Source organism: Balearica regulorum, chromosome 5, assembly GCF_011004875.1.
Source record: "Balearica regulorum gibbericeps isolate bBalReg1 chromosome 5, bBalReg1.pri, whole genome shotgun sequence".
In the NCBI taxonomy this organism is placed as follows: Eukaryota; Metazoa; Chordata; class Aves; order Gruiformes; family Gruidae; genus Balearica; species Balearica regulorum.
In genome coordinates, this window is record NC_046188.1 from 69,732,643 (window position 1) to 69,752,187 (window position 19,545).

At 45.1% G+C, this 19,545-nt stretch overlaps 4 protein-coding genes across 4 annotated transcripts; all 4 read right to left on the reverse strand.

The window, feature by feature from the left end:
* Window positions 1-259: 259 nt before the first annotated feature.
* LOC104641827 (olfactory receptor 8I2) lies at window positions 260-1,213 on the reverse strand. Its single transcript, XM_010310584.2, has one exon. The coding sequence runs from the start codon at window positions 1,211-1,213 to the stop codon at window positions 260-262; it is 954 nt and encodes a 317-aa protein (XP_010308886.2).
* Window positions 1,214-4,954: 3,741 nt separating this feature from the next.
* LOC104631503 (olfactory receptor 8U3) lies at window positions 4,955-5,953 on the reverse strand. Its single transcript, XM_010301274.2, has one exon. It carries the CDS (start codon window positions 5,951-5,953, stop codon window positions 4,955-4,957), a length of 999 nt encoding a protein of 332 aa, XP_010299576.2.
* A 5,409-nt stretch (window positions 5,954-11,362) lies between these two features.
* Window positions 11,363-12,337, reverse strand: LOC104636288 (olfactory receptor 5J3). Its single transcript, XM_010303400.2, has one exon. The coding sequence runs from the start codon at window positions 12,299-12,301 to the stop codon at window positions 11,363-11,365; it is 939 nt and encodes a 312-aa protein (XP_010301702.2). The 5' UTR covers window positions 12,302-12,337.
* Window positions 12,338-17,887: 5,550 nt separating this feature from the next.
* Window positions 17,888-18,844, reverse strand: LOC104636290 (olfactory receptor 5AP2-like). The gene has a single exon (XM_075753113.1). The coding sequence runs from the start codon at window positions 18,833-18,835 to the stop codon at window positions 17,888-17,890; it is 948 nt and encodes a 315-aa protein (XP_075609228.1). The 5' UTR covers window positions 18,836-18,844.
* Window positions 18,845-19,545: the final 701 nt, after the last annotated feature.

Consider the following 19,545-nt stretch of genomic DNA (forward strand, 5'->3'; position numbering starts at 1 on the left):
ACAATTTAGACACCAATCATCGTGGCACTGTTTCAGTTTTGCTAGGAAAGCGTGGACAATTATTTTGATTAATTATTGAAGGCTTACGCCACAATTAAAACAAACTGAAGTTGTTTGAAGAGAATGATTCATTATACTCATTCTCCGTCCCCTGTACGTGCTGTGCGATCTCCTTATCTGTAAGCAGACCAATAATGACCAATAATGCATATTCCTCCGTTACCTCCCACGTACCGAAGAGCTGCAAATGTGGTTTTTTTCAAAGCCTGGCTAGATGCGGCACCAGCTTTCGCACCCACAGCCTCCTCAGGGCCCCCTTCACCTCCTTGTTCCTCAGGCTGTAGATGAGGGGGTTGAGGGCGGGGGTCAGGACGGTGTAGCACGCTGAAACCAGCTTTGCCTGATCCTGCGAGCACGCCTTGCCAACCTGGATGTAGGTGAGCGTCCCCGGCGCGTAGAAGATGGTGATGGCAGCCAGGTGGGACGTGCAGGTAGAGAAAGCTTTAAGCCTCCTCCCGGCCAAAGGGATCTGCAGGATGGTGTGGAGGATGTAGGTGTAGGAAACCAAGATCATCAGGACAGAGCTCACGGTGTTAAGCCCAGCGTGGGAAACCTGCAAGATCTCGTTTGCACGGGTGTCGGAGCAGGAGAGCTGCAGGAGGGTGGGCAGCTCGCAGAAGAAGTGGTTGATGCTCCTGGCTCGGCAGAAGGACAACCTCCCCGCCAGGACGGTGTGCACCAGGGAGGTGAGGAAGCCCGTGGTGTACACCAGCACCATCACGCCGTAGCAACGCGCCCTGGACATGATGGTGGCGTAAAACAGCGGCTTGCACACAGCCGTGTATCGGTCATAAGCCATCACCCCCAGGAGGAAGCACTCACAGATGATCAGAGCAAGGAGAAAATATATTTGGGCAAAGCAACCCAAAAAAGAGATGTGGCTTCTCCCCAGCAGGAAGGTCTCCAGTGCCTTTGGGACGATAGCAGAGGAAAGGCAAAAATCTATGAAAGATAAGTGGTTCAGGAAGAAATACATGGGGGTGTGCAGCTGGGGGTCGGCGTTGATTAGCAGGATCATCATCAGGTTCCCCAGCACCATTAAAATGTACAGGGATAAGAAAATTGTGAATACGGTGGTTTGTAGCTCTGGGGCATCAGAGAAACCCAAGAGGATGAAGCTGGAAAAAACAGTGAGGTTTTCTCCATCCATCATTTCTATAAGATGAATTTGCACAGAAATAAAATGATTCATTGAAATAAATCCCTAAGAAAGAAATACTGTGGAAACATCCGTAAAGTAAATGCAATGGAAAATGCTGTATTTTTCAGAAAAAAATGCAAGGCAACGCTATTTCTGCCTTTAGCCCAAGCTTCAAAATCAAAGAGGTGAAGGGGCTAATTACGCACTCAGATATTAAAGGAGAATAATTTTGCCATTATTTATATGCATTGTACTAATGATACGCTAAGAAATATCAAAATGTTTATTCAAGTGTAAAAAGTCAAATAAACACATTCCAAAATGTGGAAAACAGAAAAGATTTGGATTCTGACCATTGATTTCTGGAAATTTTAAGGATTTGTTTTGTTTTGTTTTGTTTTCGGACTGGGTCAGTGCCTCTTCTGTGGCCTCATTAGTTCCGTTGCAGCCTTTTCATCACGAAACAAAGCTGTGCACTTGATTTTTTTTTTAAAATTTTTTTTTAAATTTCTAAATTTACCTGCTTTAGAAGAAAAACACCTGCGTGTGTTGGGTCGGGGTGGAGCAGTAGTACTGCTGTGATTGCAGTGAGCTGTCTATCACCAACTCAAATATCCACCTAATGGTTTTAAAATATATCATATATAAACCACGATTTTTAAAGCTTCAGCTTGGATATTCCCATCTCCCACATTCAGCTCCTCTGCAGATGAATTCTCTGAAGGAAGATCTAGCTACAGATGTCTACCTCCCAGCTAAAATATCCCTTGATCAGCTGTAGATGGGGTCAGGCGTGTGGTTTTGTTGGTGTTTTTTTTTTCAAGCAAACCTCCTAACCCCTGCTAGGACACTTGGGTTCACGCCTTGGATGCTCTTGGAGAGCACGGATGGGCTTCCTTTAGCTGCAGCTGCACCAATACATCCCAGCCACGAAACAACATCCACTCCCCCAGAAGAGGCTGAATTAATAAAAATACAGAAGGCTGAAGCGAACGCAGGGGGGGAATTAAGTCCCAGCGCCGCTCGTTTTACTCTACCGACCTCAGATCTTCTTGGTCAAAGTTGCTTGGTAATGGAGATGTACTTGTAGCTCCATCCAGATGACGGGTACCCTTGAAGCATACATTTCTCCCTGTTGACAATGATTTCATCACTGGGATTAAAGGGGTTGTGTCCTAGAGGTGCACGTTTCCATCCCATAGAGGCAACCTGTGGTCACCAGCTCATGTGTGAACTTCCAGCCCTGGAGAGGACAATCGTATCTTAGACAGCTTCAAGGTTAAGAACATGCTAAATATTTTTTTAAAAAATATTTAAATATTAAATAAATTCTTTTAAATAATAAAAATATTTAAAATCTTGCCAAGTACTTCTGAGCATGAGCCCATGCCACAGGACTTCACAGAGCAGAAACTTTTATTGTGAATTTTCTTCTCATCTGAACAGGAACGCAGGAAGCTGGCTGCTGTTCAGCCATACGAACAAAACAAAAGTATTCATTGGGCTTCTTTTTTTTTTTTTTTTTTAGGCTTGCCAATTGATCATTTGAATGCAGAAATTAAAAAAAAAATTACTACTGTAACATGAAATTAAAAAAAAAATAAAAAATCTGTTCCTTGTAACTTACTGTAACCAAATCCAGCCGCCACAAAAAGGGACCGGTGCACGTTTTTCAGGTGTTGATTAATACCGATGTATTTTTTTGCCGTATGTCATATACAAAGAGCTGAAGAGATAAACCCGTCAAGTCAGAGGGGAAGCAAAAAGTGTTGTGCGATGTGTTACGGGCTAAGGGATAACAGAGCAGCGAAGCTCCGGGCTGAGTCTTCTTCTACCACCGGCACTTGAGAGCCAGGCAGCCCGGCAAGGGCCACCCAGCTGGAAACACCAAACCCTCTTTTACCTGCTCGCTTCGAAGGCGAGGCGTTGGCCGATGCGGTGCCTGCAGCTCCTGGGGAAGCCCATCCGATGGGTGGAAGCCGTGGTAGGAGGGGAGATGCTCGGGAGCGGATTGCCCAGGCTGGCTGGCCGGGTGGGTTTTATCTCGGGTGAAGCGTTACCGCAGATGTTTGTGCAATCCGCTCTCCCCCAGGACCCTCCTCCAGCTGGTAATTATTTTGCCCTGCTCAGCAAAAGCCCCTTTCAATTCCCTGCCTCCCCAAAACCTTTCTGGCTGCACCGACACCTCCGGACCGGCTCTCCTACAGGGACCTGCCCGAGCTGCCCGTGCCACCACCTGGTCTTGCAGAAAGACAAGTCTGAGGCAGTTTGCTTTTTATTTATCCAACTATCGCAACCTTCTGTATTATAAAAGGAAAAAAAAAAAAAAAAAAAAAAAAAGCCCTTTACTACCAACAAGGAGATCTGATTGATGAGCTAATGTTGTGTTGAAGGATGTTGAAAACAAACCTAACGGAGCATCCGCTCTGTGAATGGTTTGAGCGTGGCCATGAGGAATCCTCCCCAGCAGATATATTTATTTCCATACACTTCACTGGTGTCTGCACAGCGCACTCGGTGTACGCTCAAAAGCATCACACAGAATTAACTCAGATTTAGCACTTTTTTTTTTCTGATGGACCCTGAGTGCCGATGTTTCCTGAAAGCTTCTGCTAGAGGAAGAAATCTTATAAAACCCTTATTACAAATATTAAATGTTAACTTTATCCCAGACATTTAGAAAACACAAAGGATGGGACAGATGGAAGAGTATACCAAGCTACAAAGGAGTGGGGAAGCAAGGTGGAAAAGAATATCGATGGCTTTAGATGTTTTTAACGTAGGTTTGTTTTTCTGCTGGAAGGCACCAGACTATTAGTCCTGGAGATGCACTGGAGGTGGGTGGAAAAGGATTTCTCCGTGTTCTTTAATTTCTCTCTTCCCCATTCAGTACTGGGCTAAAACCAAGGCTTGTGAAATGGGGAAAGCAAAATTATACAGGGGAAAAAAATAACCCTTGCTAAACTTTAGGACAAAAACAAAAAAAAAGAGATTTCAAAGATTATTTAAAAAAAAAATACATGGAAGGCAAAATAATCCACTAAGGATACCTGCTTGGGTAGGGTGTATGTCTGCAGGGTGAATAACGGAGCTTGAAATCCCAGATCCAGACAGCTCAGTACTGCACTTGCTCCATCTCCATCGTAAGGTGACCCCCCAGACCACCAGCACCTTGGCTGATCAGGGCAAAGAAAGACCTAAAATCCTCCTTCCCACCACCACTCCATCCCTTTACACGCCTAGTTAAATTCACGGCAGAGCAGAGGCTGAAATATGACTTGTCCCCATTTACCATGAATACGTCGATGACCGTCACAGCGTTATTTCACACAACCTCACCTCGTGGCCAAGACCTAAAACTCCTGGACAATTCCTCCTAATAGCAGGAACATCACCTGTGGACATCCATTAATATAAAACATGAGAGATCAGACACTGGTGGGTTTGATGTTGGCAGGGCAAAGCCACCACCTGCATTCTCCCTTTTGTTCTCTGAAGCCCGAAATTGATTTTTTTTTTAATAGTAATAATATTTAAATAATAAAGAATATTTACTTTAAGTCACATTTAAATAACATTTACTTTGGAGATAACTTTCTGCCCAACACACGGTCACTGTCAGGTCTCAGGCTACGGCCGGGGAAAGTCCCATCCTTCCTAGCGCAGTGCGTAGCCTTGATTCAAGGAGAAACGTGTTTTCCAGGTGTCCTGCTCCCAGGTGCATTTTGTCCCTGCTTCTTGAAGGTGCAATATCTAACCCTCCTCACCTTGGCAGGGTAGCCCTCTCCGTTCAGCTGACCAGGAACCATGGATGGACAAGGAGGAGAGGACTCTACCCTTTACTTTCCTCATGGCGTTCTTCATATCTGTGTTTCTTAGGCTGTAAATGAGCGGGTTCAGCATGGGAACTGCAACAGAGTACAGCACAGAGACCACCTTGTCATGCTCCAAGGAGTGTCTGGAGCTGGGGTGCAGGTACATGAAGAGGGAGCTGCCGTAGTACAAAGCGATGGAGACCAAGTGAGATGCGCAAGTGGAGAAGGCTTTGTGCCAACCGGCCGTGGAGCGCATCTGCAAGATGGTGGAGAGGACCAACAAGTAGGAGACAAGGATGAAGACTGTGGTGCTTAGCACGTTGAACCCCACCACGGCAGAAACCGTCACCTCGTTGACATGGGTGTCAGAGCAGGAGAGGGCTAGCAGCGGTGGTCCATCACAGAAGAAATGATTGATCCTCTTGGACCGGCAGAATGGGAGACGAAATATGGAAACCGTGTGTATGGTGGAGCTGATCATGCCAGCTAAGTAGGCACCAGCCAACATCCCAACGCAAAGCCTCTGGGACATGACCACAGAGTAGAGCAGGGGGTTACAAATGGCATTGTAGCGATCATAAGCCATGGCAGCCAGCACGTAGCACTCGGCGGTGGCACAGGTCGCAAAGGAGAAGAGCTGAGTGGCACACCTAACGAAGGAAATTACCTTCTTCTCCACTAAAAAATTCAGCAAGGTTTGAGGGATGATGGTGGAGGAGTAGCAGACATCCAGGAGAGACAAGTGGCTTAGGAAGAAGTACATGGGGGTGTGTAGGCACGGATTGAGTCTGATTAATATAATTACTCCCAGATTTCCTATTAGAGTGACCACGTAGATGACAAGGAATAAGACAAAGCATGTCACCTGCAGGTCATCTCGGTTTGTGAAGCCCAGGAGAATAAACTCGGATGCAAATGTATAATTATCTTCACCCATATTGAACAGATAAGCAGTTCAGCTGCTTTATGTTTTTCAGATGGAAATGCTTAATATCATCTGTCAATAATGTTAAGAATGTCAATTTTTGTCTATCAAGCAGTTACACCGCTTTAAGTCAATATAAGGTAGATCCTCTTTGAGAGAGGAAGACCTCAAGGTCCCGAGGCCAGTCTCCCCGTTCAGCCTGAGACAAGCGCATACACCACCAGCAACACGCTTGGAAGTGGGTGGATATTTTAAGATGAGGAAGGAGGGCAGCACCATACTGGAATAAAGCATGATTAAATTGCAGGGCTTTCTCATAGTTCCTCTCAAGCCGTTGACACACGGAAGTCCATGGTTTTCACAATAACTCCTGAAAAAATGAAATTATTTCTCATCTTTTGAGTGCTCCCAGTCCAGTGTGAGTACGTGAGGAATAAACATCTGTTCCCTGTGTCCCAGGAAGGCCTCTTCTAGGTGAAAGCACCTGAAAATGTGACTTTCCTTAGTTTTTCCTCGTGTAGGATGGTGCACTAATGAGACCCAGGATTTGTCTGGCCTCACTCTGCTTTAGGCATGATGCCTAACTTGGAGATAAAAGATGAATTCAGACTTGCTCTCTCTGCTCGGCAGGGAGAAATCAGCAGCCCCTAAAATCACACTCTACGACAGATAGAATAAATAAACATTGATTTTTTTCCTGGATAACATTAATCATTGCTTGACAGAGTTACACCAGAGAGCAACGCAGGGGTGCATGCTGCCTGGCACCTGACAAACAGATCCACACTTAAAAGTCATAATTATTTGATGACCCTTTGCTGAAGGGGTGAGGTTCACCTCCTGATCCAGACATCTCATTTCAGATGTCCTGTGAGCAACATGTCTGGTGTCCTGGAGTTATTAATGGGAATTTAGAGCTGCTTTTCACTGCCCACGTAGAGATGCCGGAGGCAAAGCAGCGTCTGAGACATCCGCGTGGCGCTGGAAGATGGGTTACAAATAATGAAAATCGAACTGTTTGGGTCTGGAGCTGAATCCTCCCCCAGAGGCAGCATCCGCCTGCCCAGATGCAGCCATCTACTGCCATTGGAGAATTGACCTGAATTTCACAATTAACAAAGGCTCACCCTTCCTTTTTCTTACTTGACAAGCCAACTGCTTTGTGTGGAGCCACCCAAGGTGTAGCTATGACCAGGATATACACCAGGAGATGTGTAAGGCTTGTGCCATCCACCATAGCTGCCCACTAGGAACCACATCTTCCTGCAGCCTGAAGACACTGCCTGGAAGGGAGATAAATTAAATTAAAAAACCCCCATACCTTGCTGTCTTGGAGTAGATATTATTCATGCTGACAGCCAGGTGGTTGGTCCACGCTCTGCTAAATAACTGCTGGCAAAGCCCCGAATATTTATCCTTGTCCTCCTGGGGAAAGGAATGTCATTTGCGACACCTGCTTTCCTACTCAAATTCTGCAAGATCTTGCATCTCCTGGGCAAGCCAGTACAAGCCCTTCCAACAAGCTGCCCCAGGACTCACCAAGCAGCCTGTCGTTAGTGGTTCCCGACATTTAACTCATGATGTTATGGACAGAAGAAAGACCAGCCGTTGCCAAGACCCTACAGCCCACCAAAGCCTTGCAGTGCATCCTCCTGGGTAGAGAGCCATTAGCCTGCTCTCATGGTGGACGTCATCCTCAAAATCTCGGTGTGGGAACAAGGGGATGGTGCCAGATCTATAGAGCTAAAATACACTCTTCAGCTAGCTGGTGTTTTAAGAATCTTACAGCCCAAACTATCTAGTGAAGGCAGAAAAGCCTCGTCAATAGGGTGGTTTAAAACGTGAAGCAAAAGCACCCCGTGCTTACACCTCCAGCATCCCTCTGGTTTCTCAGGGCACAAGTCCTGGGGATCCTGCAGACAAAGCAGGATTTTCCCAGCGGGGATGTCTTCTGCTCTTCTCTCGGGTCCGATCAAAGTGATTTTTACACTCACAGCCGCTCCCCGCTCCAGCTGGAGAGGTACTCCGTGTCTTCTCCCACGCAACACCTACCCATGCTTCCAGAGCGTTGCCCTTCGCCGTATTCACAGAGCCGGGGGTAAAACAAGTCGGGGAATAACGTCTTGACCTCTGTGGAGCTGTCAGACCAAGTGAGGGTCAGCCCCTGCCAAGCCCAGAGGGGTCCCGAGACCCTCCACTGCCAGGTCAAGATGTAGCCAACAGGGTTTTAAAATGAATGACACCAGAAGGTGTTATTTGAACAATACCGGCTCAAAAATGTTGCCTTTGATAGTTTCATACATCCTAAAAAAAAAAAAATAAAAAAAAAATTCCCAGGTATTTTATCAGGGTATCTGTGTGTATTGTACGATATCTGTGTTCAAAAACCTCTTATTTTTTTTCCACAAAGTGGCTCTTCTTGGAGGCATTCAACCCTCAGAGCAGACTGCATGTGACGAGCATCCAGCACTCCCTTTTTTCAGTTTTTGTTGATGTTTAGAATGGGGAAAAAAAAAAAAAAAAAGAAGCCTTATTTTTCATTTGGATGTGTCTGCCTTTATTTTCCAATCAGAAACTCTTCCTATACTTTTTCTCCCGAAGATGAGAAAGGGCTGCACCAGCTGCAGTTCCTTCCAGGAAAGGATAAAAGCCACCTTTTCATCTGCTCCAAAAAATAATTTAAAAAAAAAAAAAAAAGTATGGACTTACCCTGGTTTTATCCACCTAGCACTCAGCATTTCATAGCCAAGGGTGGGTTTCTCCCCTGTGAAGGTGACCAGGATGAATCCACCACGCTCAGCCAGGAACCGAGGAATTATATAGGCAGCCTCATCCATTTAATTCAGCATCCAGGGGCCGCTCACCTGGGATTATTTAGGTAGTGATGGACACGATTTACATAAGTCAACAACAAAAAATTTCAATTCTTCGCCTGCATGGGATAAAAGTTTGGATCTCTCCATATATTTTCATTTGCCTTTATTGTAAAATCTGGGATAGCGTTGTCAGGAGTGAAGATGTGCTGTAGGGACCCGTTCTGAGAACGGATCTGTAGATCTATAGGAAACAATTGATGCTGGAGGTAATCATTTAAAATACCAGGAATTATCAAGTTGTGGATTAGCCCAGACTATTTAAAAGAAAAATGATTCATAAGGCAGAGTGAATTTGATAATCTAGATTTCATACAGCCTGAAGCCTAATACAAGAAATATTTTACCTAATACAAGAATTGTATTAGGAAAAAAAAAAAAAAAGTGAGGTTTAAAGCATCATTTCTGAACACGAGGGGACCTTGGCCAGAAGCTTGTCCAAACACCCGATAGTGCCTGTTTGTTTTTAACAAGCTCAGGAGCTCTGCCGATGCTGAGCAAAGAAATTATCTGAACAGGATCGGCCAACTCCAGAGGCGAGACAACGGTCTTGTTTTATTTATACGCTATTTCTCGGTTTCCTGAACACGGACGAGCCGCTTTGCTACCCAAGACTTACAAGCACTTTAAAATTAAAAAAAAAAAAAAAAAAAAGAAGAAGTTTTTATTGAAAATAAAAAGGAGCAGATATTTCCAACAATGTCCAATAGATGGTGACGATGTATAAAAAATCCTGAGCAGTATTTTTCCGGCCACTTATTTAGCACTCTCCCCCTCCAGCCCTCCGTTTCCATACCTGAAAGGCTGGTATGGCCATTTTGCATCTTTCGGGGTAGACAACAGAGCACCATGGTACATCATAGAAGGAACAGCAAAAAAAAAAGTTGTTCACGTATAAACAGGCGTGAGGTTTATTCAGGAGGAGCCGAAATGTGACTTTTGAGAAGGAAAGGGGCATCTTAAGAGCAGGTGGATTTGTACACTTGGCGTGCCTTGCCAGCAACAGGAAGAGTCAGCTTCAGGCTGGTAACTTTAGTATCAAGAAGAAATAATAATAATAATAATAATAATAATAATAATAATACATAATATAATGTAATAATTTATTCTATAATAATTGTAATAATAAAATATATACATATATAAATATATAATGCTTATATTTATTATTGTTATTACTAAAAAGAGAAGTTCTAGGTGCCGACCAGGGTGACAGCAGTGTTTGGGTTATTTTTCGCTGTTTAGGAAATATTTTTCCCATTATTGGCAACACAGATCAGATCGACTGCAGGTGGAAAATCCTCCTCCAGGACCCAGCCAAGCCTCCTCCGTCCCAGACCATCATCTCTATGTCCCCTCCCAGAGGAGCTCGTTAGGTGGAACTGATCGGGGCCAGCTCGTACCTCTGAGTGATGAACTGCTAAAGAAATAGAAAAGTTTTTTTGGGGTGTGTGGAGGGGGGGGGTTGTGGTTACTCGTCCCTCTGGTGGCATTACATTTTCACATCAACAAGTTTCTGCTCAGAATACGGTGAAAGGCGGCAGCCGTGATTTCTGGCAGGAGTTGCTTCTTGCATAAGAAATAAAGACTGGGATCTTTTTATTACCCTCTTTTTTGTTGTTTCAGGGTGGGTTTTTCTCTTTTTTTTTCTTTTTTTTTTCTTTTTTTTTAATTCCTTTTCCCCACTGCCTCACGCCAAAGTGCAAACCTCTGGATGCAAACTCTACTGATAATATTATTGTCTTTGTTTTTTAACAAACCGCTGTGGGCATAGATTAGAAAACTAATTAGAGCTTTGTTTCAAGGCTTTGAAAGGCAAAAAAAAAAAAAAAAAAAAAAACAAAAGGAGAAAGGTATATGGTTGCCTAAAAAGAAGTGACAAAGATCAATTTAAGCCTGCAATTTAACTCAGCAGCCTGGTTTCAAAGCCAGACCTATTTAAAAATTTATATTTTGTTCACCTGGCTTATTCTCCATATCCCATTACCCCCTAACTGCATTACAACTTCAAAGTTTATCCATTTAGATCTTGTGTTTCCATCCTTCCTGGGAAAAGCTTTTCACAGCCCATAAATCACGGAGACCGCCAGTGCCCGATGCTGCCTGTTAAATTATTCAGTATTTCCCTGGTATAGACATTTTTCTGCCAAACCCAACAATGGCACATCCCACAGCCTTGCTTTACTGGGTGGGTATCACAGCTAAATTGAGGCTAGGGAGTGACAAGAAAAATCAGTAACATAGGCGTGTTGGCGTACATATGCACTTAACACAAGAATGTATTGCCTTATATACAAATACATAGTATAATATACATGTAATATTGTATTTTTATATATATACACACACTTATATGCCTATAACTTGCCTTTCATAGGACCAGAGACCTCCTAGATGTCCTTTCTGATCAAAAAACGTTCTACATCCCAGTCAAAGCAGGGATGGCTTCACAGCCACATCAGGTTGCTCATGGCCTCATCCAGGCAACTTTTGAATATCTCCATGGGTGGAGGCACCACAGCCTCCGAGAGGTTTGATTGAGGAGGGTTCAGAACCTGACTGTGATTCTTTCTGCCGTTCTCCTCAGAGCATCCTTCACCTCCTGGTTCCTCAGGCTGTAGATGAGAGGGTTCAGCATGGGGATCACCACCGTGTAGAAGATGGAGACCACTTTGTCAGTATTCAGGGCGTAACTAGAGCTGGGGCGTAAATACATGAAGATTGTCGTCCCATACAACATGGTCACTGCTGTCAGGTGGGATGCGCAGGTGGAGAAGGCTTTTTGCCTGCCTTCAGCTGAACGGATCCTCAGGATGGCAAAGGAGATGAAGATGTAGGAGACCAGGATGGTGGAGATGGTGCTGAGCTCAATGATGCCAGCCAAGGAGAAGAGGATCATCTCATTGATGTAGGTGCTGGCACAGGACAGAGCCAGGAGGGGAGGAACATCACAGAAGAAGTGGTTGATGACATTGGAGCTGCAGAAGGGCAGTCTGATGATGAAGGTCATCTGTATGACGGAGTTCAGGACACCCCCAATGTATGACCCCACCACCAGCCACATGCACAACCTCCGAGTCATAAGAGAGGAATAGAGCAGGGGGTTACAGATGGCCACGTACCGGTCGTACGCCATGACGGCCAGCAGGAAACACTCAGTCGTCACGAAGATGATGTAGAAGGCGGCTTGGCCCATGCAGCCAACAAAGGAAATGGTCTTCCTCTCCGATAGGAAGTTCACCAAAGTCCTGGGGGCAATCACAGAGGAGAAGCAGATGTCAACAACGGAGAGGCTGCCAAGGAAGAAGTACATGGATGTGTGGAGGCGTGGGTCACCTCGGATGACCAGGATTATCCCCACGTTGCCCAAAAGGGTGACGGTGTAGATGAGCAGCAACAGCACAAAGAGGGCTGCCTTCATCTCCGCTTGGTCACTCAGGCCCTCAAGTATAAACTCTGCCACCGAGGTCTGGTTCTGCTCTGCCATTCAGGGCTTCGTGTCTGAGGAAGGAGAGAGCCTTGAAAATACAGGACAGCGGGAACGGTGCCTTTATTTATTTGAGCTGAAATGGGATAACTTGATAATTTACACCCCGTGCAGCCAGGGCACCTGGACCGTTCATTTCTAGGGATCTAGAGTGGGATGCACTGCACTGCAGCCATCTGCTCTGAGCTTGGCCTCTACAGTCCAAGGAAAGAGGAGGTCCCTTCGGAAGGGAGAGCACCCCAGCTTTCCCAAACACCTTCCCCACCTGCAGTGAGTTGCTGCAGAGCGTCTCTCGCTTTCTGACTGTGGGCAGACCTTTGGGCAGGCTCACTCGTATCTCAGAATCCCGCTTTGGTACCTACAGTTTGATGAGAACGATGGATATAGCAGCGGATAGGGATTCAAGTGACACCGACCAAATCATCAGCTCTGCCCTTGACCTCCTGTGATTAAATTTTTCCTCCACGTTTGTTTCCCTTGCTTCCCATTTCAAACCGATCACGACAAGGTGCCCAAAACAAGAGAGCTCTGCTGATAATTGTCACAGTTTGAAGTTAATGTAAAAATACTGCAGCTTTCTTTCATCGCTTTTGGAAAAGACGCGGTGGTAAAGAAAAGCATCCTTAATTTGTTGGGAGGTAGGGAGAGAGGAAGGGAGTTTTGCACAATCCTAAAACTCATTCAGGACACGAAGAGTTTAATATTACAGTCTCAGAAACCTTGGGGAGATGAAATCAGGGAGACCATGAGCAAAATTTAGGACCAAAGCTGTTATTTTGCACTGGGGTAAGCATCAACCCTTTCCTCAGCACAATTTAGAGAATGTACAATTAAGAGACTAAACACCGTAAACTGTCTTGATTTCCCCATGACACTCAGAGCAAAGGCGTCACCCACGGCGTTAGGGTCCCCTGTATAAAAAGCTGATGTGGGTTCAACAAATGATGAACGACCTTTCAACGAGCGACCCCATCGCACCCCTGCGTACGGCCCCCCCTCGCCGCGGCAGACGCCGTGAACCACCACCATAATGCCGATGACTTTAATCATGCCTCGTGTTTCCAGAAGTGGACTGGGAGGTGAGAACTGCTTTGCAGAAGCGATTGAAGCGTCAGGAGATGACTGCGAGTGTCTGTGAGTATTAAGAAGCCGTAACACGCTGACTAAGCCCAGACAGAAGTGGGATCCACGGTGCTGTCCCGGAATATAATGTCACACCTGGTGTCCTCCCCAGTGTGCGCAAACAGCGGCGTCTGACTGAATCGCACCTCGTTTCCAGGTGAAAACAAGGTCTGGCTGAGAGCACCGGCCGAAGGCACGATGGAGGGGAATGGTCAAGGGTACGAAAAGAGCCAGACTGGGAATTCACTGTTTTAAGATGCCATCCGTGGAGGAAAACCTTCTCAGAGGGAGCCTGATGGTAGGCACCTAGTTAAGCTGCTTGCCCTAGTGAAAGTGTGAAATACAGGTTTCTGTCCCTGATAACGTGAAGGTTCAGAATAAAACAAATAAATCTTTAGAGGATTAAAGATGAGAATCAAAGTCTTACCCCACCAGATGAGCACCAGGATCAGAAGACTGATTGAAGAACCATCCTCCATCAGCAGAATATTTCTTTATAGAAATATAATATACTTTTTAAAGTGGATATCACTTTATTTCAGGGTCAGTGGGTGGGTTAATCTTTCCTTGAGAACATTCTCCTCTCTTCTTCTCCTAGGCTCCTTAAACATACCATAAACACCATGATTTCTGGTCTTTTGGATTCAAAATACTGGAGTGCATCCCAGCAGAAATATTTCATCATCTTTAACCGACACTGAGGAGCAAACCTTTACCTGGTGTAAATCAGAGCAGCCTCCCCAAAGGTAATACTGCTATTTATTGGTTTATACCAGAGCAGGGTAGCTAGGACTCTAGCAGAGCTCACCTGGACCTTTTGGGAATGGTCACACCTACCCATGGATGGGGGTCACCTCCTCTTACCAGCTGCAAGGGCTCTTCCACTTTGGATGACCCTACAGGCTCAGGATGTCTGCACAGTAAATCTGGGGGACTAATCCTTGAAGCCATCTTCCTAGCTTCCAGATGAACAAGAACGTCTCTCCTGAGCCTTTGAGAGCCTCCTGCACATTTTCATCAGATGAAGTTCTTCACTTGCAGCAATGTGTTGCTTTTGTGTGTCTCTCTGCAGGTCTTTGTGGGCAATGGGCACCCCTCCTCAGGGAGCGAGGGTTTGTCGTGGTCTCTAAGAGAAGTGAATCTTGATCCTACACTGCTGACTCCTTAATGAGAATCCATGAGCGCCACAACAGTCCAAATGCTAATAAAGACTTAGCTATATATGCAGGAGGACGCCGAATCCTCCGCTAATTATTGTCACAAATATCGACAGCTTGTTACAGCACTTGGCAGCCTCAAGGGACAGAAAAGGTAGGGATCCAAACGAGCACAAGTTATTCTTCACAAGCCGCTCTGAAAAATCAAGGGGGAGTGAGAAGGTGCATCCAAAGGGCAATTTACTCCAGGTATCTTAAACACCTAATGCAAACAGCTTAGGCTGTCATAATTAGCTCTGGATGGACGCCTGGAGCAGATGGCTGGGGTTACAGGAGATGAAGGCTGACCCAAGCCTCCAGGCAATGAATGAGCCTGAAAGGCTTCCAGGCTATTGATGGTTAAGAACAGGGAGGTCTATACAGGACCCACCTGTCAGAACGTGATTGATAGACCATCCATTAAACCTTTTCACTATGCTCCAGATATTTCCAGGAATATCTCAGCTGCCCATTTGTTTTCCTCCCTTTTGCAGAGCACCAGGTCATTCTGCTGCTCCACCTCTATTGCAAGATCAAAACCATCCCATCACAGCCTGTTTTGAAAAGTGATGGTGCTAGTCCACTTTCCACGATTTTTTTTTTTAATTTTTTTTTTTAAACTAGCAGAACATTGATAGCATATTCATGGTAACTTGAGTGTAATTTGCCTCTGCACAATACACACAGTAGATACCAGCTTCTTTCAGTGTCTGGAACATTTTCAGAAGTTTTACAATTCACACCATTTCTTTCAGTATATCTGATTTTTCCCTTTAAATAATAGAAGCCCATGCTTCTGGATGCAACTGACAGCACGGATAGAGTGACCGTGTAAATAGCAGCTCATATTTGATCCATAGATGGGATTTATTCATCTACCCATTGTCAACAACACTAACTGTAGACATGAGCCAACTGGGCTCTTTGCAGTCAGTAGAAATGAAGGTGGTGGTTCAGCTGTTCAGACGTGGGGGTCCAGGACTATCTGAGACCCACCCTACATCTCTCCTGCTCCCCAAAAGCACACAAGACTCCCTACGTCTTATGCTGTGTCTGCCAAACCTGTGTCCTATGTCTCGGGTGGAATTAGATGGATCAATAGACTCAGTGGAGCGCAGAGAGGGGTTTGCCATGTCCAAAGGAGAGACCCACACATGGTCATAGGAACAGGCAAGCTCTCCATCAGTATCACTGAGAGTCTAGAGGACTGGCTGAGATGGACACATGGGATGGGTTTGGGCTCACCTTGCTCCAGGTCAGCATGAACATGGACCTACACATGAACTATAGGTGTGCCAGCTTCTCTTCCAGTCTTAACTCCAACAGTGTGATTCAGTTGGCCAGAGGGCTGGCTCTGGCAGAAACACTACAGGACTTAGAAGAACCCATGACCTTCTGGAGAAGCAGCTGGAGCCCAGCAGATAACCTTCCACAGCACCAGAGACCAGAGCCAGCACAACCAGCAACAGACCAGCACCTGCACCAGCAAACCCAACTATTGACAGAGAAGCACCATGCAGACAGCTGTGCTGACCCCAGACAAGTGTTTTGGTTGGGTGTAGCTCTACAAACAGCAATATTTTAACAGCAGGGTTTATGTTTGGGGAGTTTCTGTCCCAACACTTTCACTATGGATTCCCATTTGTTCCCACTTTATTCCCCATCCTCCAGGTACAACTCAAAACACCCTCTCTTTCCTGAAAAAGTAAATAAAAACATGCATTCCAGTTATTTCCAAAACAAACTTCTTTTGCTTCTTACGAAAGAATGACAAAGGGAAAAGCAATTTGTAGAAAGGAGTTACACAAAGGGCTACCAAGTAATTAGATATAAACCTTTGAAATGTTTATCAGTAAATTCTTTCTCTCCCTTGTGTCAGCCATGCAGCTGTGTTGTGTCTTGCTACATCTAAGGGCATTTTTGGCCTATTAATTTTCCTCTTATAATGGAGGTAGAAATGAAAAGGAGCTGAAAATTAAAAACCCCGTGAAAACAGCATATAAAGGGAAATCTGACCTGTAGAAGTGACATGACCCATAGGCTGGGTGGGTTTCAGTGCCCGTAAATTCAGATGTCATGAAGTTAAACGTGTCAGAGTCATGCTACATTTCCCATACGCGGCATTATGTCTTTATGCAACATAGTTCACCCAAACAGCTTCCCGTGTTTATTTTAACAAGAATCATGGTCTTTTGTTCCTGCTAGCAGGGAGGCTAACATCAGATTTAATGTTTACCTATTAAAATTCAAATTCGGCCAGTTAAATCCCACAGCTAACAGTCTTTCAGATACAGATAACTACATACTTTGAGAAACTTAGAGAAAAAATTAGAAATATCAGGTTTATTGCAACTAACGCACCATGGCTTTACTGTACATCCTTAAGTTTGAACGTATGTACTGAAAAATTCCACTTAACAGTACATTTAGGAACTGTCACTGTCCAATACTTGATGTTGTGTATTAACAAAAGCATTTAGTCACTATAAAACACGTTTTAAAGGATTAAAGTGCAGCAGAAAATTTTTAAAATACCTTTGAACATACTTTGATGGGACATTGTGGAAGAAGAGGATTCAGAGAAGTTCCTCTCAGTTTTCCCCATTTTCTGCAGCTTTAGGGAAACTTTTCCTCCTCTCCCATCGAAGCCTCCTGGGTCTGCTCCACGTGGTCTCCTGCATGCTCCCATCTGTCATGGGGATTACCTGGAACCACTGAAGTTCACCTTAAATCTGTAGATCCCATCTCACGGCTGGAAGAGGTACGGCGCTTTGTAGGGATGTAGTCCACTGCGCTGGTAAATAATGTCCAAACTGAATGAGAGGGTGACCACGAAAAGGCCTAGACCAAAGATGAGAAGAAAATGGTCCAAGTCCTCAACAGAAATCTCAAACACGTTGTTTTTACAGGGCTGAGCCTTGTCACCATATTTCCCTTCAAGAGAGAGGTGGCTTGGGGTTGCCTAAGGAATGGCAGGTCCATGAGAAAAGCCAGCACATGCTTGCCTCCAAATATTCAGAAACAGTCTGGCCATTTTAGCAATTTTCCTCACAAATCAACCCTTGGTGGTTCTTCAATGAGTACTTACTTCTCCTGTTATGAAATACACTATCTAGAGGCAAATGTATAACAAATTCAGCCCACATAGACAGAGCTGGACTACAAAATGGACAATAACATACAGAAGAATGAGCACAGCTTCTCTCCGATTTCAATAAGACCCCCAAAACCAGACCCCATTCCCATCACTGCCTAAATGTCAAACCATTTACTGCTTTAGCAGGGAAATAATTATCCTCCCCACTGCTCTCTTCAGTGTATTCTTCACCTCCTGGTTCCTCAGGCTGTAGATGAAGGGGTTCAGCATGGGGGTCACCACCGCATAGAAGACAGAAATGATTTTGTCCCTGCCCAGGGAGTAGCTGGAGATGGGCCGCAGGTACATGAAGAGAAGGGTCCCATAGAAGATGGTGACAACAACCAGGTGGGATGCACAGGTACCAAAAGCTTTGCGCTTGCCCAGCACAGAACCCATCCCCAGGATGGTGAATAGGATGCAGCTGTAGGAGATGAGGATGACTGATATGGTGGCGACCACGTCAAAGCCCCCAAGAGCAAGTACCAGCACTTCCTTGAGGTGAGTATCAGCGCAGGCCAGTTTTGACAGCGGTGGCCCATCGCAGAAGAAGTGATCAATGACGTTGGGGCCGCAGAAGGACACTCTCAGCGCAAACCCTGTGAGCGCCACCGAATTAAAAAACCCAATCACATAGGACCCAGCCAAGAGGGAAACGCAGACCTTCTGGGACATGACGATGGGGTAGTGCAGTGGGTTGCAGATGGCGATGTAGCGATCGTACGCCATCACAGCCAGAAGGTAAGACTCCACAGTTACAAAAGCAGTGTAGAAATACAGCTGTACGAAGCAGCCAGCAAAAGAAATGGTCTTCCTTTCTGATGAGAGGTTCAGCAGCATTTTGGGTGTCACAGCTGAGGAGTAGCACAGATCCAGGAAGGACAAGTTGCTGAGAAAGAAGTACATGGGGTTTTGAAGCTGGGAATCGAGCCAGACTACAGCAATGATGCCAAGGTTTCCCACCACGGTGATGACATACATGAGCAGGAAAACCACAAAGAGCTTAACTTGGAGGTCGAGGTGATCCGTGAACCCCTTGAAAACAAATTCTGTCACCATGGTCCAGTTTTCCCAAGCCATCAGTGTGCAAGAGACTCCCAGCTCTCAGGCAGGGAGGTGATTTCCATGAGATCAGTTATGACAACGTAATCCCTTAATTATTAGTGTTTTTTAATACTGTGCTCTACAGAGCAAACAGTGACTTCCCAAGTACTTCCAAGCAACTGATTAACATGCCAAATTCAGGTTAGAAAGTAGAACTTTTTTCTAAAAAAAGGTTGTAACAACAATTGCATCTCGAACACAGACATTTGAGAACAGTTTAAATGTGGCTCCGCTTTCTCCGTGAGAAATCCTCAGTCCGCCTTCATACTAGGCTGGAGAATACTTCAATTCCTTTTTTATTCCCTAGTCCAGTCCCTTGACCCTGAGGGCTCTCGCTGCCCTGTGCTCCTGCTTGCCACCAATTCCACCGCTATCCCCCAAACGGTACCTGAGATGCCACTTCTGGTTTCCTGAGAAGATCCAGATTTTTCAGTCTGAACTACTTTTGTGGCTGCCTCTATTGGTTTCTCCAAGGAGATCAATCAAAAGACAAAAAGACAGAATCTGCACCTTTTTATTTCTGAGGAAAGCTAGAAAAGTAACAATACAGAAAATTAGACAGCATCCTATTAAATTCACTTGAAAATGTGTGTGCTCATCTCATAAATAGGACAAAATAATTAATATGTTCCCAAAAAGGATTGTGCCTGGGGAGAGGGTAAACACAAGACATACTAAAGATTTCT